Source organism: Xenopus laevis, chromosome 2L, assembly GCF_017654675.1.
Source record: "Xenopus laevis strain J_2021 chromosome 2L, Xenopus_laevis_v10.1, whole genome shotgun sequence".
Classification (NCBI taxonomy): domain Eukaryota; kingdom Metazoa; phylum Chordata; class Amphibia; order Anura; family Pipidae; genus Xenopus; species Xenopus laevis.
Window position 1 is genome coordinate 120,789,741 of NC_054373.1, and position 24,881 is coordinate 120,814,621.

General features: G+C 39.4%; 1 protein-coding gene across 6 annotated transcripts in view; it reads right to left on the reverse strand.

Annotated features, from left to right (window-relative positions):
* The window catches only part of LOC108708454 (guanine nucleotide exchange factor DBS), a 140,518-nt gene that overhangs the window by 95,169 nt on the left and 20,468 nt on the right, over nt 1-24,881 (reverse strand). Inside the window, exon 1 of one of the 6 annotated variants that reach the window (XM_041582387.1) lies at nt 18,640-18,769. The exons of 4 other annotated variants lie outside the window; for them this stretch is intronic. Coding sequence is in view for 1 of the 2 variants with exons in the window: in XM_041582386.1 (XP_041438320.1) it covers nt 13,217-13,268 (52 nt within the window). In the remaining variant the exon portion in view is untranslated. Of the gene's footprint in view, nt 1-13,216; nt 13,815-18,639; nt 18,770-24,881 lie in introns of those variants that run through there. One more of the 6 variants, XM_041582386.1, reaches the window with a different exon arrangement.

Below are 24,881 nucleotides of genomic sequence, written 5' to 3' on the forward strand. Positions count from 1 at the left end.
CAGTTTTTTCCTACAAAATAAATAAATCTGTGTGTGCAGTGGTTTCTTTAGTTTAACGTTTGATGCATGCACTGGGAAAAACTGTGTGTTTGCTTCAGGAACACTACTACAGTTTGCATAAATAAGCTGTTGTGTATCCATGGGGGCAACTAACTTGTCTAAGTTGCATAGGGCAAAAAGGCACAAGATTAAACAGCAGATAACATAAACTCTCTGTAGAATACAATGGGCTTAGTTCTTACATACGGAGATAAACAGGGGTCCACCACCATGCATGACACTCTAGATTATACTTATACTAACTATACATTGGAACCCTCTTTCATATAATTTAGGGTATCTGTTGTATTTATGTTACAGGTGCTTGGTGAAAAGATACGAAGAGTCATATAACAGTTATATATGTTATGAAAGGAAAAACGTATGCTCAAGTCCTTTGGCCTTTTTATGTCCTCTGTGTTTTTCATTCATTAACATTAGCAGTGGTAACAGGAGCATAGGGATGTATTGTCCAAATATGTTTTCTGCCAGATGATGGTCAAAACTCCACATGCACCAATGACCTAAGACTAGTAAAATTTTAAACATACAGGTCCACCAGATCCTTGACCTGATGAAGGATCAGTCGATCCGAAACATGTCTTGCAGAAAAAAAACAATAAAACAACACTAAACTTTTTTAGGTTCTCCAGAGTGAAATTTTATTTGGACTTCTGAAATTGGATGGCTTTGGCAGTGCCATCACTCTGTTTAGAGCAGGGATCCCCAACCTTTTGAACTCATGAGCATCATTCAGAAATAAAAGGAGTTGGGGAGCAACACAAGCATGAAAAATGTTCTTGGGGTGCGAAATAAGTGCTCTGATTGGCCATTTGGTAGCCCTATGTGGATAGTCAACCTACATTGAGGCTCTGTTTGGCAGTGCACCTGGTTTTTATACCAAAACTTGCCTCCAAGCCAGGAATTCAAAAATAATCACCTGCTTTAAGGCCACTGGGAGCAACATCCAAGGGGTTGGGGAGCAACATGTTGCTCATGAGCTACTGGTTGGGGACCACTGGTTTAGAGGAACCCCTACATTACAGAAATCAGGGAGAGGATACCACTTGAAATCCGAGATAGTATCTACTAGTGATGGGCGAATTTATTCGCCAGGACGAATTTGCGGTGACTTCCCGCGATTCGTTGCCAGCAAATAAATTCGCAAAACCGCCGTGAAAATTTGCCGGCGTCAAAAAGAAAATGTATGCCGTTGTCAGTTTTTTTGGACGCCACCGCATTTTGCGCAGGCAAACGTGTGCCGCCGTCCAAAGAATGGATGTCGGTGTAAAAAACGGACGTCGGCTTCAAAAATGTGAATTTTTTCGCCGTTTCGCGAATTTCACAAATTTTTCGGCAAACGAAACACCCCAAATTTGTCCATCACTAGTATCTAGCAATTTTTGTGTACTGCATCTCGTTGCTGGGTATAAGGAAAAGGGCAAAATTGTTTTGGGAATGGGGAAGAGTGGGTTAGAGAATCAGATCTCCAATTTTAGCATCTCAAGGGAGTAATTAAATAGGTAAGTTATAGTGCCTCCTTCAGTTCACTCCTGCTTCCCAGCCTACAGATTGATCTCATAGTTCATTACAGATGAGATATAAATTTATCTTTGCAATGCATCTGAGACAAGGAAACTCAACAATGACTGAGCTTAAGCAAATATCCACCCCAGCCTATCAGGAAAAAAAAAGTACAGGAACCTTTACTTTTGAAAAAAAATGTTTCTTCCATGGTAGCCCTTTCTCTCTTCATGTTCTACATGTTAAAAGGTTTGACATATTACTTGATAATACTTAAAATATAAAAAAAGTAGCATGGTTTTGTCTTAATTAAACGGTGTATAACATTCAAACAAGATAATGTTAATCAGGCTCCTGTTTGAAACCATCTCTTTAAACGGATACTGTCAACCTAACAATATTTGCATGTATTTCATGTATTCCTTTGAACTGCAATGCTCGCCTTGCAGTCTGTGGTCATTTGCATAGGAAACTCAGTGCAGTGTGTTTGCATTCTCGACTGGTTTATTTACAGGAATGTTCAATGCACAGTATTGCTGGCCTATTTTAGGATAATCTGCAAAAAATATATCCACCTTATATGCCCCAGACAGGCAAGCTAATAAGTTCAGTTGGCTCAGAAATGCTAACTTTTTTCTTTTTCAATAGTGCCCACTTTTTACCTCCTGTGCTTGCCATAGCTAGAGTGCTTTCTATGTTTTACTATGGGTAGACCTCACAAGGGATTTGAGGAATACTATCTGCTGCAGTGCCCTAGTAACCACTGTTTTACACACTGTAGGATTGTATACAATTTTATATAAATAAAAGGGAAGGAAACCATTTGCTGCCAAATACACTCCCCCCCCCCAAAAAAAACAACCTTCAAGCACACACACACACACGCCAACTCTGTATACAGGGGTAGGCAGGGTAGGCCGACCGCCTAGGGTGCAATCATGTACTTTTAAGGGGATCTCTTTTTTTTAAACACTGGTTTGCGTGGCCTTAAATAGTTTTCAATTTTATAAACTGCTTGTTTCAACCCCCATCTCCATCTTGGCAGCTTCTAGCACAGGTAAACAGATGATTAGGGGCAATATGATGGATTTTTGGATGCTGCTGGCACAGGTACATATTTGGGGGCAATATGATGGATTTTTGGATGCTGCTGGCACAGGTACATATTTGGGGGCAATATGATGGATTTTTGGCTGCTGTTGGCACGGGTACATATTTGGGGGCAATATGATGGATTTTTTGGCTGCTGCTGTTGGCACAGGTACATATTTGGGGGCAATATGATGGATTTTTGGCTGCTGTTGGCACAGGTACATATTTGGGGGCAATATGATGGATTTTTGGCTGCTGCTGTTGGCACAGGTACATATTTGGGGGCAATATGATGGATTTTTGGCTGCTGTTGGCACAGGTACAAAGGGGGGCACTATGATAGGTGCTAGCACAGGTACATGGGGCAACATTATGGCTGCTGGCACAGGTACAGGGTACAATATGAATGGTAAGGTGGGAAATGGTAATGCAGGGCCACCGGGTGGGGGGCACTAATTCAAGCTCTTGCCTAGGGTGCCAAAATAACTTGGCCCGGCCCTGTCTGTATATCTTGTTTTATGTTTTGTAGACAGACTAAAGATAATATATTAATAGCATCTGTTGTTCATTACCATCTCACCCATACAGAGTGCAGAATATATCTTTATACTATATTTTCTTTTTATTCAAAACAGCGATGCTTAGATTTTAGAAACATGGATTATCAGACTGTGTAATTAAAACCTCAGTGTCTGATCAACAGGCCTTGCTGTGTAAAAACGCAGTATCTATCCAGCTGTGAATTCATTTTCAGTGCAACTGTTTTTTTATAATGCTAAGGGCACACAGGGTGGATTTTGAGGTGAAAAGACTTAATTTTGTGCTAACTTAAATGGGTTAAACCATAAAAATAATGGCGGTAAATAGCAGCAGATATAACAGTTGAACGGTGTAAAAACAATTAACACATTTATAAAATCACCATTTATTTTATACTGTTTTCCAGTGTAAATCATTTTAAACATTATGATAAACAGCCACATATCCAGTTTTCAGCCAACACCCAGGTTTTCAAATGCTCCCTGTCTCCAGGGTTTGATTAGATCAAACATGGGGCCCATGAAGGCATGTTGGAAGAACTGAATGGCACAATGCAGAGTCACTAACAGGGGAATACAGGGGTATTGGAGTCAGGATGGAAAAAACAAGTTTTTTGGGTTGCAAACTAAGCAGTGCTTGCAGTGCTGTGGGGTGGGTTTTGGTGGACCATGGTGGTGTTTTGACGTAACTGGCGAATGGCCTGAGTAGATTCAGGGTGTGGCTGTGCTTGTGGGGGCATTTTCTATTGGGGACCCATTTTACTTGTTGGCAGAGCCCATCACCCATGGGCCCAGGTAACCATTGGGCTACTATTTAGCAGCCCTGGCCCAATGCACTCAAAACTACATAGGCATTTCAAGATGCATCCCCCATACATTAATGGCACAGCAGTCTTCTCTATGCTAATCCCTTCTCTATATAGCAGATGCCTACTAAACAGAAATAAAGACAGTCCGGCTGACTTTATTGGGATATTATGTTCCTCCAATTTTTAATAATTTAATGGCTGTCTTGCTTTTTGTTCTCCCTGGTCTCATGTGATTAACACTTTAGGCCTTGCTGTAGTTTCAGTCCTACTCTAAATGTAATGGCTGCCTTGCTCTCTCTCTCAGGCCCAACGTGATTGAGAGTGTTGGCCATGCTTTTCATTATCAGGGAGCCTAGTCTACGTATAATAAACAGTGTCAGTTACACAGTATTCATTATGACTACTCAGTTCTTTATTTTATGATTTTGAGCACAATGTCACTGTCTACACCTTTATCAGATGAGCAGCTAAAGAAAAACTCAGAAAGAGGGGTTTTTAGAGAAGCTATAGAAGAGTAGGACTATCTGTCAGGACAGAAAATGGTGATATGTTAATAAAGCAACCTACAAAAAGTATATATAGTACTATCCAAGATATGTTCAAGTCTCCTCTATTAGTCAAAAATATCAAATATACAAGTAATCTACTATGATATTCCACAACTTTACTGCTGTCACTGTAAAGACCTTTGAAACTGCCAGAATTATAACTGTACTCGCTAACTGGGACCTCATGTTCACTGTTAAAGGAGTACTAAAGCTTAACAAAAAAGTAGGCAAGAAATGCTGTGCATTTTGTTTGGGCAATCACAGTCCTGTAGCAGATCTGTACCTCTCAAAATGCCCCCAGTAGCTCCCCATCTTCATGTCTGCTGATTCACTAAACATGCTCCGTGCTGCTTTCAGTTACCTGCACTCACAATATATTGTGTATAGAAAATATAAGAGTCACAATACAAGGCTGATTAATAATTTATTTACATTCTCGTTACTGGGCAGTTCAGAAACCAGCACAATTAGCATCAGAATTTATTAACCAGCTTTGTAGCATCAGCTTCTATGATAGATGAACCTAATTTTCTGCTTGATGATTGCAATGACCCCTAAGCTTAGTTATTCAACAGCTGCCCAGAGCACACGGCGCATGTAACATAGTAACATAGTAAGTAAGGTTGAAAAAAGACACATGTCCATCGAGTTCAACCTTTTTTTTTTTTTCTTTTTATTAACTACCTATCTGCCAATTGATCCAGAGGAAGGCAAAAAAAACCCATCTGAAGCCTCTCCAATTTGCCTTAGAGGGGGAAAAATTCCTTCCTGACTCCAAAATGGCAATCGGACTAGTCCCTGGATCAACTTGGACTATGAGCTATTTCCCATAACCCTGTATTCCCTTCCTTGCTAAAAAGCCATCCAACCCCTTCTTAAAGCTATCTAATGTATCAGCCAGTACAACTGATTCAGGGAGAGAATTCCACATCTTCACAGCTCTCACTGTAAAAAACCCCTTCCGAATATTTAGGCGGAACCTCTTTTCTTCTAATCGGAATAGGTGACCTCGTGTCAGCTGGAAAGACCTACTGGTAAATAAAGCATTAGAGAGATTATTATATGATCCCCTTATATATTTATACATAGTCATCATATCACCCCTTAAGCGCCTCTTCTCCAGCGTGAACATCTCCAATTTGGCCAGTCTTTCCTCATAGCTAAGATTTTCAGTACCTTTTACCAGCTTAGTTGCCCTTCTCTGTACCCTCTCTAATATAATAATGTCCTGTTTGAGTGATGGAGACCAAAACTGTATGGCATACTCTAGATGGGGCCTTACAAGTGCTCTATACAGTGGAAGAATGACCCCCTCCTCACGTGACTCTATGCCCCTTTTAATACAGCTCAAGACCTTATTTGCCCTTGATGCTGCTGACTGGCATTGCTTGCTACAGCCAAGTTTATCATCTACAAGCAGGCCCGGATTTGCGGCAAGGCCGCATAGGCCCGGGCCTAGGGCGGCAAAAAAATAGGGGCGGCATGCCGCCCAGCTGCACTATGGGGTCGCGTGCGTCCCCATTCAATTACAGCAGCTGCGCCGGCGAAAAAACGCCTGCGAAAAAACGCCGGCGAAAATACGCCGGCGCGCTGGGAAGGGGAGGTGAGGTGGGCGCTAGGACCGCGTGGCCGCCTGGTCGGACCGCGCGGCCTAGGGGCGCCGCACATTGAAATCCGGCGCTGTCTACAAGGACTCCAAGGTCCTTTTCCATAATGGATTTGCCTAGTGCAGTCCCATTAAAGGAGAAGGAAAGCTACAGAGGCATTTTATTGCCAATAGATTAGCTGCAATAGTGCAAGCTAGAATGCTATATTTATTCTGTAGAATGTTTTACCATACCTGAGCAAAAAGCTCTGGAAACTCTCTGTTTGTTTAGGATAGGAGCTGCAGTATTAACATGGTGTGACATCACTTCCTGCCTGAGTCTCTCCCTGCTCTGGGCTCAGATTACAGTAGAAAAGGGAGGGGGGGGGAAGAGGAGCAAACTGAGCATGCTCTTGCCCAGGGCAATGAGGTTTAAGATGAAGGCAGGAAGACTGATACAGAAGCCCATGTGTACACAATAGAAGGAAAGAAATGCAGTGTTTCTTTTGACAGGGGACTCAGAGCAGCACTACTTTGGGGGTTTACTGGTATATTTAGATGGACCTTTCTGATAAGGCTTACTTAGTTTTAACCTTTCCTTCTCCTTTAAGGGTATAAGTGGCTTGGATATTTTTACATCCCAGGTGCATGACTTTACATTTATCAACATTGAATCACATTTGCCACTTAGCTGCCCAGATTGCCAGTTTGCCAAGATCATGTTGCAAGGATGCCACATCCTGGATGGAATTAATTGGGCTGGATAATTTTTGTGTCATCTGCAAACACTGATACATTACTTACAACACCTTCCCCTAAGTCATTAATGAACAAGTTAAATAAAAGTGGACCCAATACTGAGCCCTTGGGGACCCTACTAAGAACCTTACTCCAAGTAGAGAATGTCCCACTAACAACCACCCTCTGTACCCGATCCTGTAGCCAGTTTCCTATCCACGTGCAAACGACTTCATTAAGCCCAACAGACCTTAGTTTAGAAAGCAGTCGTTTGTGGGGCACAGTATCAAACGCTTTGGCAAAATCCAAATAGATCACATCTACTGCCCCCCACTGTCCAGAATCTTACTTACCTCATCATAAAATGCAATCAAATTCGTCTGACATGACCTATCCTTCATAAAGCCATGCTGATTGTTGCTCATAATGCCATTCATTAGGACAAAATTTTGAATGTGATCCGTTAACAAGCCTTCAAATAATTTGCCCACCACAGATGTCAATCTTACTGGCCTATAATTGCCAGGCTGAGATCGTAATCCCTTTTTAAATATTGGAATAACATCAGCTTTTCTCCAATCCATAGGCACCATACCAGATGACAGTGAATCTGAGAAAATCAGAAATAAGGGCTGGTCTAAAACTGAACTAAGCTCTATTAGAACCCGGGGGTGTATGCCATCAGGCCCTGGAGCCTTGTTTACATTAATATGTATTAAAGCTTTTTGAATCATATCCTGAGTCAGCCACTGACTAGATTGAGCTGAACCATTCGTGCAGTTATTAAGTGAGCCTGTGAACCCAGACTCCTCTATTGTATACACTGAAGAAAAGAACTGATTTAACACATTTGCCTTATCTGTATCTGTTACAACCATACTGGTACCATTATTTAATGGAGCAACACTCTCAACCTGCATCTTTTTACTATTAATATATTTAAAAAACTTTTTAGGGTTAGTTTTCACCTCCACCGCAATTAACTCTTCATTTCTTTTCTTAGCCTTCCGGATTGCTGATTTACAACATTTATTACAGTGTTTATATTTATTAAATGCAGCTTCTGTCCCTACAGATTTCTAGTTTTTAAATGCCTTTCTCTTCTTTCCCATTAACTTCTTTACTTCTGTATTAAGCCATGTCATTGACACTCCGAAAAAAATCCAAGATGGTGACCTCCTGTTCACAATTTTGAACTTGATCAATACTTTTATTGAGATGTTGAACCTTTAGGCTGGTGCAGTAAGGCCAGTATATAAGATAAAACACTTCAGGCCAAATGTATTTTTAAAGTGCAATTTTAATAGTTAGTTAGTATATGGTATATGGTGAAGTGTATTTTTCCAACCAGCCTAAAAACTCAATGCTTTTAACATGCCATATTTTTGGAGACTATTCAGCAGCAACTGTGTTGATTCTGGAATACGCCAATGGATAATAATAATATACAAATTAACCTTTTCAGACCAGAAATGCTGGGGAAATCTTGTGGCTGGTGTTAATGTTAGCTAACAAGGCAATGTATCAGATCACTAAATATACAAAAAATAGATACAAAGACATATATATATATATATATATATATATACATATTTTTAAAAAATAGTGGTGAGCACAACTTTCCCTTGTTTGTTATAGTTATACAGGTGCAGTGACCAGCTCCATGTTGTAGCTCCCACCCTTCCCAGCTATAGTCAGGTGATCCCACTGGTGTCTAATAAAAGGGCAGCCAAGTTTGGGAGTTTTACTTTGAAAGTAGCAAGTAAGTTGCAGGTAAAACTTAGTCCCTTTGTAAAATGTATAATTAAGCAATTGAATTCTTAATGAATCAGATAAAATTGAGCATAGGACTGGCCAGATATGGGATGACTTTGACGTAGTTGGCCAGCTTAAATATATTGCAATATATGGACAAACAATCCCTGTGTTGTTTAAAGGGTAAGGCATTTTTTAGTAGCAGTAGGCACAAAATGTCGCTGTCTTAAATATATTGATAATGGGTTGAGTGCAGAGGACCTCTTGTAGTTGACTATATATATATATATATATATATATATATATACAGTATATATATATATATATATATATATATAGAGAGAGAGAGAGAGAGAGAGAGAAAGAGAGAGAGAGAGAGAGAGAGAGAGAGAGAGAGAGAGAGAGAGAGAGAGAGAGAACAAGAAATTGATTTGCCTTGATTGCCCAGTAAAGCTTTGTGATTGACAAATGTTGACACACACGTCTGTTTCATTTTAACCATTCAGGCGTTACAATCTTATTTTAAGCTGTACTTTCAGACAAAGACCTATGTCAATAACAAAAAATGCAAGGCAGAGGGAAGGTATACACACAATGCACTGCAATTCAGAAATAATTTCATAGAGTGCTTCGTGCACACACAAAGACATGCATATATACAGTTTGGAGAGCAAGAAAAATTCACTCGGATTGTCCAGGAGCCCAGTTATTAGGGTAGAGCTGTTAGGAGCTGGAATGTTATATATTTGGGTTTTATTTATAATACAGCTAATGCAGTATTTTCCATTGGGTTTTCAGATTCCAATATCATAATAGACGTACTGATAATATAGAACTTCCAACTGCTTTTATTGCTTTATTTGCACACATAATCCAGAATTGATGAAAGTATTCTTACGAAAGATTAACTGGTGCTAAACGAAATTAACAGATCTCTGTTCTTTGCCACTTCTCCAGGATGTCAACAATCTATTTGTAGTTCAGAATAATAAAGGAGAGTGCGCACTTCCTTTGCAAGAGATATAGTGGGACTTCCTGACCAGTACATTGAACTCTTCCATTTCGGAAACATGCTGCAAAGAAATATCTGATAGCACCTCTCATGTCCCAGGAAACTAAAGGTTGGATGGAACACTTTAGGTGTTCTTTCACTTTTTTTCTTATTTATGGAAAATATTGATACTAAAAGTGGAACAGGCATTGTTCTCTCCTGGATCAACAATTTCCTAGCCTGGATTTTACTGATGCAGATTTGTCAACTCGTGCCACTTATGTGCTGAATAACATACACAAGATGCAAGCCTGTAAGGGGGTGTGAAGTGATGAAAATGTGCATGTATGTGAAATGTATATATGTTTAAATTTGTTGGATGTCTTTTCTGCAAATCACCATTAGATGGCAGCAGAATTCTTTAATTTAATTTTAGGTGTAGTTTCTACCCGGCCACCAGAGGCCACTGTGGGACAGAGAAGGGTATAAAAGGAGGTGCACCCCCAAGTGAAGCCACTTGATAGGAGGGCGTGGCCAGAATAATCTCCTGGCAGGGTAAGTGAGACCCAACGGCGTCGTTTTGGAGAAGTTAGAACAGGAAAGAGTTAAAGTGAGCGAGCACTAGGTGCACAAGGCAGTGAAGATATTGACTTTATTAAATCCTTTACATTATGTATATATAGTGTACATTTTATAAAACAATTTATTCTTTTGTATACAATGAAAGTATACTATTGTGGAAATATATTGTTATCTTGTAACAAATGATTTTGTGTATTCTATATATTGGCCACTAGCGACAACAATGTTTTAGGCAATTTTACTAACTCCGTTTTATTTCTAGATTTAAACTTTGGCTCTTGGATTCTACTATTTTCATGATTGGTGTTCCAGAGTGGTGTCTGCCTGTTATCAAATTGACGTGAATTACTCCCCTATGCTGAAGGTCTGCGGCATGAGCATGCTTTTCATGATTTTTTAGTTATATGTATGTTGTGATCTCACCAAATAAACAACATGACCTCATATTACAGTTTTAGATTTGCACATAGGTAGCAGAGCAGAAATGTGGTTGAGATAGGAGGGCTTATATACACTAACATACAGTATAGAAGGTACCAGCTTTTACTATCTGAGTTGCCATTAGTAAGCAATCAGGTCTCTGCTTTCATTTTAGAATTTGTGTTTAGACTGATGCACTGTTCCTGTCTGATGATATATGAGGGAGTACCAAGATGGTGCCTTGATTTATATCACTGTTCACCTTTGGATAATAATTCAATAATAAAGTATGTGGCTTATCTTTGGGTCCTGTAAGATTATATACATTAAGCAATAGACACCTGTGATCACAGAACCTCAAAACTGTAGGGGGTGCACCAATCCCTTGAACTACAATATTACCGTAAAAAGAAAATATTACTGTAAAAAGAAAATAATTGGGATAAAATGATCACACACACACTCAGAACATAAAACATGTCAAGTGTCAATATATTATGTGCAATACATTGATGAGTACACTCCATTGCCACCAGGAAAATACATTAAATACCAAATGTGTCGTTGGGCTATCATATGGATCCGCTCAATTGGCCCATGTATTCATGCAGACACTCGGAAAATAAGAAAGTTAATGACTTCACCCTTCCAAAAGACTGATATAAATTTATACTAGTAGGAGAGAAAGTAGTGCCTGAATATAAATACAACAGTTCATATTGAGTCCCCTATTAGAGTTTGTATATTAATGTGTGTCAGTTGCAACCAATCATACACAGAGGCCTGTGACTACAATAATATATCTAAACACACATTCATGCAGTTGTGTTCTCTTCAGAAATCCTGAAATTGAATAGCCGTAAAAATACAGCCAAGGGTGGGGAATGTATAAGAAGCTTACCAGCAATTAAGTTGCTGGTAAATTTATAATACCCAGTAGTTCTGCCCCCTTGAATTGCCTCCCATCCATCCCTCCCCAGCTCCCCTTATATAACCCTGCCCTTCTCACCATATCCACTCCCCTTTACATCCCAGCTCTGCTCTATTATGGCATGCCTTCACCCCTGCATGGCCTTGTTCCAAACCCTTATGTCATCACTTATCTTTTTTTTCTTACCAGACAGTATTGGCTCTACCAAAAGTGGCAACCTTATTTGCTGTGGAAGCAATTTACATTTGCATTCTGGTAGAAATATTGTATTGAAGGGTAATACAAGCAGTGCATATTGTGCCAGTTTTTTTGCACCTAGCACTTTGTTAGTTTGCTGGTTGACTCAGATGAGGTTACTAAGAAGAATCTCCAGAAATAGCCTCTGGACTGAAATATAATTGCGGTTTCTGGAGAATTTCCAACCTTCCTCATCTTCAACAAGCAACATAGCAGGTCTTGCTCACATACAGATATATAGATATGGACAAGGAATGTTCTGTGCAAACAGTAAATCTGTGTTGTTCTGATGCCGTAGTTCACTGTCAGTTTAAGTTAAAAGACGATAAAAGATAAACCCTGCCCATAAGCACAGTGTATAGAAATGCATCGGTCAACTTGTTGATGGATGGATTGAAGCATAATAGGTTATCTGGTAAATTGCTGGTTTAACCCATTAACAACAGGAAGAGATATGATTGTTGAATCTTTGGGTATTTGCTCCTAAGCACATGCATAAAAATACTAGCCTCATGACAGACATTTTCTGGTTAATTCCCCGAATAATACACTTAATTTATTGAACTAAGAAGAGTAATTTCTGTAGCGTCTTTAATTGCCAAAGGAGGTGACTTCCTTCGTCAAAGAAAGGGCTGACTGCTGATAAGCTTGCTCAAGGGTTAATTTTGCATTTTTATACTGATCTAGGGAAGTAGGCGTCTGAAATGTGTCACTTGCAAATGTGCCTGTTGGTCTGACAGCACTAAAAGCTTTAGTGTAATAAGTAGAACACAAGCATGCATATGAAATGCCCTCATTTATGGATTTTTTACCGATTGTTCATCAGCTGTGACAAATATGTCACCGACATGAAATTACATTTATAGCACACTGTCCCTTGGTTTCATACATTTTGGCTAATGCAATAACCCAATTATCTGCAGTTTGTGCTTCATATGACCATATCATCCCATATTCTATGTCACAAGCCACCACACTCACACACACACAGCACAGGATTTCATCTCTAAAAACACATGACCAAGCAGAGGACAGAAGCACAAGCTAAGCTTTTCCCCAGCAATGCAGAAACACACAGAGTGATGGATCTTTGCAGCCAGATTACATTAATTCTTTCTGTTCCCGTTCTGTAAGCAATGGTAGCGACAGCTCTCAAGATAACACAAAATGATCCAAATGGTTAAGATTCTAATCCAGAAATATGCAGTAATTATTGTACAGTGCTGCAGATCTCTCACTTAGATACTGTGGAACGCTAGCAATGAAGAGTGTCTAATAAAGGCATGCATTCCTATCAGGCAGGACCATGGGAATTAAGGTGCACCTAGAAATCTATGGCAAACCTGCATGGAATTAAAAGAATCCACTAAGCAAGGATAATTCTGCAATGAAGGCAAGAAGAATATTTATGAGTAACTCCTCCTACCAGTGTTGTGTAAAACCGCTTTTAATCTCCGTAGCAGCTCTTCCACAGCCATTTCTGATTGTCTTGAGTTTTTAATGAAAAAAAAGACAAGTCTTATTCACAGGGCAAAATCCTCAGACAAATTTTTCTTCTTTCGCAGAGGCAAATGAGCTACAGCAGCGCTCCACGGCACTGCATTTCAATTAGCTTCAGGTCTTGGCACATCACAAAAGGAGGTGTAAGAGAACACACATGCTCCACTCTGCAATTCACAGCAGAGCCATACAGGATCGGATCGGAGATGGAGTTATCATTCAAGATCACGCCAGGGTCACTGAAAAGTTCTTACTCATGCTGTTCTGCAGTATTCCTCCTGGATGTTAGCAGTAACTAGCAGCTTCAGGGAAACACTTATCGTGCCTCCAGTTGGGAGCAAGTGAGGGAGGAATCAGTGGCACTGACCAAATGCAAAAAAAGAAAAAAATGACCAATCATACATTAATAAATCTGTGATATTTAACGAGTGCCTCCATGGTTTCGCCATGCAGAAACAAAGTATGATTAGTTGTCCTTCCCAGAGAGAGAGATCAAGGGCATACATTACAGGAAGGATTGGATTACACAGCTAAACAGCAGGTACAAAAGGCTTTTCTCTCTAGTACTGTACCTAAAATAATGGCTACAGTATCACAGACTATGGTTTTTTCTTTGAGTATATCTGTTAGAAATATTACTGTATAAAGGTATGATTATATTTCTGTGCCATGGCTTTCACTTGCCTCTGCAGAGATGTCCCTAAATATGGCAAGTCTTGTTTCATCTCTAGGCCGGCAGCCAAAACAACCAGAGCTTCTGAGGGTGGTACAGCTAACGTTTTTTCCTCTTATCTTCAGAGCCTAATTGGTCAGCAACATTTTCACTCCAGATTTTCTATTTTTTCATAACAATCTGGCCCACAGTGTTGAAAACCCCCTAGGGATGTGTTTCACAGCGAAAAAAAACCCCATAGACTCTAAAGTATAGTACAAAAATGGGTGATTTGAAATTTGTTAGCAAAAATAAAGTACAAAGTAGAATAAAGTACAAAGAGCTGCACCTAGTTGGTGGGCAGTATGGGACCATCCCAAGACAACCTGCTAGCTCGCACATCATATAGTCAGATAAGAGGTACTATGACATAATATAATTCTTTTAAAAAATTAAATATAATTTAAACACATAAGAATGCATCAATGTATCTAAAGAACCTTTAGCCTTAGATTGTAACTGCAAACACTTTCATTGTTGTCTTCTTTTCAGATTGTTCACTAGAACTTTCAATTTATCATTTTTCCAAAATTGAAGTTTTAATGGTATTGTTCCTGTCTTAGGCGTTTCAGTCTGGCAGATCAGTAATCTTAATGGTTACAATTTGCTACATTAGTAGTTCCCACCAGCATCTGTGGAAAATTAGCAACTGTTGTATCAATTCTAACAACTGCCTTTAATGAAACTCAGGGTATCAAGTGTATCAACTAATGTATCATTTAAAACAGTTTACAGAGTTAGTGACGCCCTCCCCTCACAGAGCTGCTTAAGGAAAACAGAAGAAGGTGAAAAATCAAAGCATTAACCTCACAAATAATTGAAAAAAGTCTGTTTCTGAAGGACTATCTGAAAACAACTGAACTGGAAAAAGTGTTGGAAGGTAAATAATCCCTTTAACATTGAAAACTGCATCAAAAGTGTCCCATCTAAAGAGCTTTTTTTTACTATTAGAACAGTAATTATGTAAAAGGACACCAGGTGGTGCATTGCTTGGCTCAGAGAGGAACTTGTCAATCTATTCTCTCTCGTAGTTACAGAAGTCAGCAAATAATAACACTTGTGTTCTTTACTTGTTTAATGGTGTTGGCACTGACGTTCATTTACTGAGTTGGGCAAACAGTACACTTTAACTTTAACTAAGGATTTACAGGGAAAGTTCAGTCCACTTCATAAGCTTCTGTCTTCATGGGATCGGATCTAAACCAACATTGGAAGGGAAGGGTTCTGTCCATGAATAGGTCAGGCATCATTTTACCGGAAAGTATAGCTCTATGTTCATTCACTCAGGTGAGGAAACACCATTGAAATGAGATTTTAAACTCACAGGGAGGCCTGTTGGCCATGGGAAATCTACCCATGATTAACAAATCTGAAAATACCTTAGCATTGCTGTCAGAGTGAATAGATGGCGGTAAAACATATGAATCACAAAACTGCCGGAAATTGCCTTCTCCTGCTTGTGTGTTTTACTGCTGGTGATTCACTCAGACACCAATGCAAAGATATTTTTCAGTTGTGGGCAGCACAGATTTCCCGTGGAACATCAAATCTCCCCGTGTACACAATAAGCACATAAGAGGGTTAATTTATGGCCACAAAAATGGACACAGTCATTGCATAAACTGGCAACATTTACCACTGATAGTGAACAATTTAAACTGAGGGCAGAGTGAAAGCATAATTAAAAGAGAGCATTGCAAACTCCATATGTTATTGTTAAATGGAATGTGAGTGATTGAGCTACTATGTGAGGCAAGGTTATGATGGTTATTATTATGTTCCATTTTTTTTATATAGTGCTGACACATCTATACAGTGCGTTACAGAGAATACTTGTCGTTTACCTTAGTCCCTGCCCCAGTGGGTATTTATTTTCCCTATTATACTTATAAAACACACATGATGCCTGCATTAAGGCCCGTTTATCAACCGGTAACTGAGCTGCCTGTAGTTTTTGAGGAGGAAACCAGAGCACCTGGAAGAAACCCATACTTAAACAAAAGGGTTGCCACCTTTTACAAAATGGTCAATGACATAAAGGAGAAGAGCAATGATGAAAGAGGGTGGAACAATGATGCAATGAAGTCTGGAGTGCAGATAACAGGTAAGAGAAAAGTTAAGATTGGGCAGATCGGGGAATTGAGTGGGACGGACCAGGGCTTAACTTTAGGGCATTAAAAATTTACTAGTAACTACATTGACGGTAAATTTGTAATACCAGCCCTGGCCTTGGCAGGTGTTTTACTGACTAGGCCAGTAAAATATTGGCTGGGTGGCAATACTAATAGACACATACATGGAATACAAATAGAAATGTACCTTTTTAACTATTTTCTAATAATAATAACAAAGAAACCATATCTTTCATGCTTGCGGAACATTATCCTTACAATGAACCTTGGGAGTGGCAGCAACATGTTAAAGAGATGTCTTTCTTCTGCAGGAACTAAAACATTTGGCAAGAATGAAAGGGAAACTAATTTCCTGTACAAAACACTGTGCATGCAATTAGGACACAAATGATAATTTTATACATAGGGGTCACCCTACCAGCCCAGATGTACAGCAACCCTTTGACAAAGTTAGCCCATTCCCCCACATATCATAGGCACTGCACAAGATTACTGTGCTCTGGGGTGCTATAGGTACCTGGACAAGTTAACCAGCTGCTAGAAATGCTAAAAAGTCATTATCTGCACACAATAAAAAGAGGATATCTGCCGACATATGGTTTAAATAACTGTTACAAAAAATGATGTATTAGTAACAAACTTTGGACAAAATATGCAGGATAATGTGCCACATTTAGTATAATCATTAAGTGTAATGATTGTGTGGGGCTTTATGTGCTCTTAAAGGAGAACTAAAAACCATATTCTATATACTGAACTTATTGCACCAGCCTAAAGTTTCAGCATCTCAATAGCAGCAATGATCCAGGACTTCAAACTTGTCACAGGGGGTCACCATCTTGGAAAGTGTCTGTGACTCACATGCTCAGTGGGCTCTGAGCAGCTGTTGAAAAGCTAAGCTTAGGGGTCATCGCAAATTATCAAGCAGAAAATGAGGTTGGCCTGTAATATAAGCTGATGCTACAAGACTGATTATTAAATTCTGATGCTAGTTGCACTGGTTCCTGTGCTGCTATACAGTAATTATCTGTATTAAAACAACTAAACAGCTTTATATTATGATATTTGTATTCAATGTGTACTGTATATTGTGAGTCAGTCACTAAGCTGAGTAAGTGACAGCAGCACAGAGCATCTGCAGTGAATCAGTAGAAAAGAAGATGGGGAGCTACTGGGGCATCTTTGGAGATACAGATCTTTACTGCTAAAGGGCTGTGTTTGCATTGGGCTGGTACAGAAGCCCAAAACATAATGTATAACATTTCTAGCCTACTTCTTTAGTTAAGCTTTAGTTCTCCTTTAAAGTCTAGGGTATATATTAGTTCTCATATGTACAGCAGTCCAAAGGAACTAAAGCTAGAACCAAAGCTGCCCCTACAGTTTTTGCTGGGAATGTTCCTTGGCAGCATTTGGATTAACCCTTGCACATGTCCACTGCCCCACCCAAACTGATCATGGACTGAGCCACTGAGATTGGGTAGGGGGATGGTAACAAAAATTATATAACAGTATAGAGACATGTACCATGAATTTGACAGAAGTCTGCAATTTTCTTTTTTAATCTAGGGATGTGGCATTACCTTGGACAATACAGGAATCCATCTGATTCACACAACCTGCAAAATCTGAGCAGTAAACAAAAATCTACATTATCAACAGTTTATTTATCAGGTTTAGCATTTGACGATCCAAATGTAAAGCATTATTGCCTTAACAACTATTGCAAGAGAGCTACAAGGCACGCCACTATCACCATTCAAATGTAGTCCACTACTAGAATTCTAGTTTTTAATTACTACAGCACTGCCATCTGGTGGCCAGCAATTCGTGTGCCAAGCTTTCCCCCACAAACACAAAAGTTGTTTTTTTTTTGCAGTAACAATTATAAAACAGTATTTCATCTCTATTTATCATTGTAATGTGAAATATATAACACATATGTTATTTCACATGTGAAGTATTTGGTTATGGAGAGGAACTTTGCAATGCAATCAAACAAAAAAAGAGCAGGAGAGAACAATTGGTATCTCTGTTTGGTTGTACCAGTCTGGGAAATCAACATACACGCCCCTCTCACTCTGACTTACTATTTTCTGCTGCTTAACTGCTATGGCTATCTTACAAAAAAGCTGAACAAGATAGTTTTATGGCCACACACCATCCATGTGGAGTACATTTAAGCTACATCAGTGTAGATGAAAAGCAAATTGTGTGCTCAGCAAACGCCCAACACACCACCACCAGAACCCAATGCAAATGTGCAAAGATGCAGGATAATACCAAGACTTGAATAATTATTTTACAAAGACTTTAGAATGGAAATATGTTTCAATTGTGAGGTCACTGGTTCAATCCAAGCAGAGGGTTGTGAATTATTCGGGGTGTGCAAAGTGCTGTAACTTTTACAATTCATATCAAGGGGATACTGAATGACAATCATTATCTATCTAGGTTATGAATGATAACTTTCAACACTAAGGACGGGAAATGATGCAGCAGACTTACCTCAGTTACAATATCTTTTTTCTTTAGAAAACTGCAAGCTTTTCCAAGTGGAAACTGCTGACAATCCGACACCAAAGAACTACACAAAAGTGAGTGCGTGTACCACAGAATTCTTTACCCCAAAGCCTGTTCCTCCTGTACGTGCTTCCCATTCAGTCACATCAACTGCACTACAATGTGTTGATCTCCAAGGAAACCAATGGCTGTGCAATACGCTCACAGTCACATGGATATTTCATGGTGAGGGGTGGGGGGAACAAAATCTGCTTTCAAATAAGTTAGAGAGAGTGGAAAGCAGCTAGATGCTGCACAGCTGAGCTGGCTTTGTGTAGGACAGCAGAGAGAAGTTTGTGCTTCGTGCCAGTAGAGGAATGCAGAAATATCACGTGAATTCACAGTTGCATGTTACTCTTTATTAAAGATCTTTCAGCAGCATCATGCTGGGATATCTAGTCATGGAAATAATCAGGCAGCAGCAGCAGCATTCCAGCATCCGGGTAGAGTATGCAACACTCTGACAGCTGACTTCAACAGCTGGGAAACCCTACACCTGAACTATCAGCTTTTCACAACAGACAGTAAGAATGTAATTGGGCTGTATAGACACAGCACAATTCTGTTGGGCAGATTTACCAAATGTGGAGTATACAATTTCAGCTCTCATATTTCTCTCTCATATTTCCCACTCAACAATTTTTTTCACATTCAGGACCCACAAATGTGCACGTTTTAAAACCACTTTTTTAACTAAAGAGAAGTATTTTCAAACAATATACTATTTTCATTTTTCATCATTCTCAAAACTGTCCTCTCCATCAGCAACTTGCTCACTTGATCCTATGCCATCACCTCCAACACTTACTCATATATTACATTTTTCGCTAACTTCTGGTACTTTCTCCTTGTTTGTTTAAATAGGCCTGTATCAATGTCATTCTGAAAAAGGCTACACTGAACCCATTCTGATTGTCTAACTACCTCCCTGCCTCTCTCTTATTGTTACCTAAACATCTGGGATGTCATGTCTTTTTCCATATTACCAACTTTCTCTGCACCAATAATTTGCTTGACCCTATGCAGTCTGGCTTTCACCCGACACATTCCACTGAGACTGCCTTATGTAGAATCGAAAATGATCTCCAGACTGCTAAGGCCAAGAGACATTACTCATTCTCCTGGACTTATCTTCTGCTTTTGATACTGTCGACCACTAATGCAAAGTCTCTGTTCAATTGATATCCAGGATCGAGCTGCATCTTGGTTCTCTTCTACCTTTCTGACCACTCCTTCTTGGTTACTCTTGCTAACATCTCCTTCCCCCACCCATTCATCTTAGTGTGTGATTGCCTCAGGGTTCTGTACTTGGTCCTCTGCTGTTTCCCTTTACATTATCTCTTTAGGAAACCTAATATCTTCATTTGGCCTTAAATATCACCTGTATACCGATAACATTCAAATATACTTAGCAGTGCCGGACTGGGAGGAAAAATCAGCCCTAGCAAAAGTATCAAAGCAGCCCATGTGTTCACGTGCATGATAAATATTTTCAATCCCAAGGTTAACTGTTTATTAATAAATAGAGCTCTATTTCCTGGAACCATGTGGGGGTCCTTTAGCATAGAATCTCCATCATTATTATAAACCCTATGTGCTTAAAATGGCCCTTGCAACAAGTATCTCACCCAAGCTATAATGGCTATTCTTTTAATTGGATCAGTGGCCCTATACTTAACGTATATTCCCTCTTTTATAAAAAACAGCATCTTTTTCAATCACGTAAACTAGCCTGTCTCTACAACTTTAGTCCCAGTTACACACCTGTGTGATTTTGAAGGCAGATCAGCAAAATGCAAATGCAGTCTTATCCCAGCACTTAGCAGGAACTCACCCCATACAGCATGGACCCCAAAAATAATGCGTACAATCTGCTCTTTTCCAATTGGGTTCTAAGGCTAAGGGGCAGGCAAAGTTGCACAGCTTGTTGGATCTTAGATAGGCAAGGGTGAGATTAGCCCTTCTGTATGGAGAACTGAGCAGTTAGCAGATTTCCTGGTCCCACCCCATATCACTTGCATGTGCACTAACAAATGCACGAATTGGCTTAGCTGTGGGTGTCTGTTACAGACGACTCATTTACATTTCTAAAAGGAAATCTCCTTTACATATTAAAGATTAACCTAATTTGCATATTTAAAGCAAGTGGCCCACCAGGCATTTGCCTGAACCCACAGATGGCCAGTCCAGGTCTGATACTTAGACACCCCTTTACTAACTACTGACATTCAGACCCAGATAGCTTACTGCCTTCTAGCTATTTCCTCCTGGATGAACCAATGCCACGTCAAGCTAAACTGAGCTCATGGTCTTCCCACCCAAACCTAGCCCTTCTCTTACTTTCACCATTGCTATTAATGGCATGACCATTAACCCTATTAATTCAGCATGCTGCTTGGGGGTCATCTCCGACCAGTATCTCTCCTTCTCATTTCATACTACTGGCAAAACCTGCCATTTCTTCCTTCACAATATAGCCAAGATATGCCCCTTTCTTTCACAAACAACAGCCAAACCACTAATCCATGCCCATATCCTACCTCATTTAGATTATTGCAATCTCCTACTGATCGGTCTTCCTGACTCCCACCTCTATCCCCTCCAATCAAACTTCACCTACCAAGATCCTTCTGCTCTCTCCCAAAAGGGACCTGTCCAACCCCAACTAGAATCCTTGGCATGGCTGCCTGTTAAAGGAAACTAAACCCTAAAAATCAATAGGGCTAAAAATGCCATATTTTATATACTGAACTTATTTTGCCAGCCTAAAGTTTCAGCTTCTCAATAGCCGCAATGATCCAGGACTTCAAACTTGTCACAGGGGGCCACCATCTTGGAAAGTGTCTGTGACACTCACATGCTCAGTGGGCTCTGAGCAGCTGTTGAGAAGCTAAGCTTAGGGGTTGTTGCAAATTATCAAGCAGAAAATGAGGTTGGCCTGTAATATAAGATGATGCTACAGGGCTGATTATTAAATTATGATGCTAATTACACTGGTTTCTGTGCTGCCATGTAGTAATTATCCGTACTAATTACTAATCAGCCTTATATTGTGACATGTCTATTCTATGTGTACTGTATATTTTGAGTAGCTCCCTAAACTCAGTGACAGCAGCATGGAGCATGTGCAGTGAATCAGCAGAAAAGAAGATGGGGAGCTACTGGGGCATCTTTGGAGGCACAGATCTTTACTGCTACAGGGCTGTGGTTGCCTTGGTCTGGTACAGAAGCCCAAAACATAATGTACAACATTTCTAGCCTACTTCCTTAGTTTAACTTTCCTTATCCTTTAAGCAAAGGATACAATTTAAAATTCTTCTGTTAACATTTGAAGCCCTTCACTGCTCTGCTCCACTCTACATTTCTTCACTTGTCTCACTGTACGTTCCTGCTCGTCTTCTCCGCTCCTCCCAGAGCCACTTACTTTTCACACCAAGCACCTCCACTGCCACCTCTCGTCTCAAACCTTTCTATCTTGCTGCTCCATACCTGATCCATCATCCAGAAACCTGTTATCCAGAAAGTTTCAAATTACAGAAAGGGCATCTTCCATTGACTCGATTTTATCCAAATAATCCAAATTTTTAAAATCTATTACCTTTTTCACTGTTAAAAAAACCAGTACCTTGTACTTGATCCAAACTAAGATATAATGAATTCTTATTAGAAACAAAACTAAGCTATTGGGTTTATTTAATATTCACATTATTTCTAGTAGACATGAAGATCCAAATTATGGAATGATCTGTTATCTGGAAAACCCCAGGTCCCAAACATTCTGGATAACAGGTCCCATACCTGTGCTATAAAACCAAGCCATGTTTGCTATTTGCAGTCTCACTAGCCTGGATCCATCCCTTTGCAAGATATACTATGACATTACAACCTGCAGTGTCCCTGTTTACAGAGTTCTCTTTTAATTGCTCAATTGCACTTCTGGCTAGTAACATAGACATATACAGGGAGGATTATCGGTGCTATCCTTTATTTTTACAGCTCAGGCTTATGATCATATCTCTATCAAGGACACATTACAGAGATTGCAGGATGGATTCTTTTGCTTTTCTGAAAACAATTATTTCTTATTCACTGTCTTTACTGCTGCCTCAAATTCAGAAAACTACTAAGTACCCTCAAAAAGGCAGCTTCACTAATGTATAGTGCCAATAACCTGACATGCCCTGTTATACATTCAGTAACAGTCAGTATGTATTGGCAGATGACCAAACATATGAAACAGTTTTCAGGATAAAAGCAGACCCATAATAACCCTGAAAGCTGATGTCAGAAAAATAAGCACTCGAGCCAAAGGACTCTTTTTTAATCTTCTTTGTAATGGTTTACATTCCAGCCCTTCAAATAATTTTTCAACAAACCTCTACAGTACTGTATACCAACCTACTTAAGGGAAATCTGCTAACTAACTGAAGTAGTATTGTCTAAGGGTCTATTAAAAGGGTCTTCCACCCAAAAAATGACCTTAAAATACAGCTGTTTAGCTGAAAGTAATAGAACAATTATGTAAATTGTAAATAGTTAAGAGAAGCACTCTAAATAAGGTTATATAAATTCATGGTCATTCCATCTTAGATTGGATTTTGGTATATTAGTCTTTACTTAAAGAGGTTGTTTACCTTCCAACACTTTATCAGTTCAGTTGGTTTTAAAGACTTTTTCTAATTACTATTATTAATATTTGTAACAGTTTTTCTAATATTGAAGTGTAACATTTAATTTTTCACCTTATGAATTTCTAAAGCAGCCTGAGACTATCTAAATTTAATTATTTCTTATCTTTGGCCCTGCTGAGCAGAATATTTAGGTTTCATTAAAGGAGAAGGAGTCTTCTTCTATTTGGCACCCCCAAGTGATTGTATTTACTTACCTGAAACCCCCGGGTTGGTGCTCCTATCAGCAGAAAACTGCACCGACCCGGGGAACGATTCTCTTCCGGCTTCTTCTTTCTTTGAATTTCCCAGGGGCGAATGCATGCGCAGTTGAACAAAATAGCCGACTTTTTAGTTAAAAAGTTTAGTTTGGGTTTTCGTTCTACTGCGCATGCACAGCCGTGTGAAGTAAGAGGAAGATGGAAGAGAAGTGCTTTGTGGTGCTCACAGGTATAAGCCTGGGCCTGTGTAGTTTTCTGCTGATAGGAGCACCAGCCCGGGGTTTCAGGTAAGTAAATACATTCACTTGGGAGTGCCTAACATTTGGCACCCCCAAGTGCAGTATAACTTTCCTTCTCCTTTAAAGGCAGCTGTTAAAATTGCCTTATACAATAGTTGCTAATATTCCACAGATGTTGCTGAGAAATGTATCAACTAATGTAGCAAATTGTAATAGTTCCAAATCCGTTATGTATTTAACTTGAATTTCGGAAAAACAGTGAAAAAAATAAAAGATAGAAAGCAATTAAAAAAAAGTCTATATTTCTGTTGAACAATCTGTAAACAACTGAACCGAAAAAAAAAAAGTGTTTGGAAGGTGAACAAACATCAAAATACTTAAACCTTGTCTCATAGGCTTGGGTCCCTAAATTCACAATATTGGCTATTGCATGTTGCTTACATTTCTTTTGTCCTCATGATACTGTATGGGGCAGATTCACTAAGGGTCGAATTTCGAAGTTAAAAATACTTCGAAATTCGACCCTCGAATTGAAATCCTTCGACTTCGAATATCGAAGTCGAAGGATTTAGCGCTAAACGTTCATTCGATCGATCGAAGGATTTTTCGTTCGATCGAACGATTAAATCCTTCGAATCGAACGATTCGAAGGATTTTAATCCAACGATCGAAGGAAAATCCTTCGATCAAAAAAAGTTTAGCAAGCCTATGGGGACCTTCCCCATAGGCTAACATTGACTTCGGTAGGTTTTATCTGCCGAAGTAGGGGGTCAAAGTTTTTTTTAAAGGGAAAGTACTTTGACTATCGAATGGTCGAATAGTCGAACGATTTTTCGTTCGATTCGTTCGATTTCGTTCGTATTCGAACGAATTTATCCAATTCGATGGTCGAAGTACCCAAAAAATACTTCGAAATTCGAATTTTTTTCATTCGAATCCTTCACTCGAGCTTAGTGAATCGGCCCCTATGTGTTCTTACATGACAGATTATACCAATCCTGAAACCTTCCTTCCATTATGCTTATCTTAGATCATCATTTGGTTAATCTGAACGGGAAACA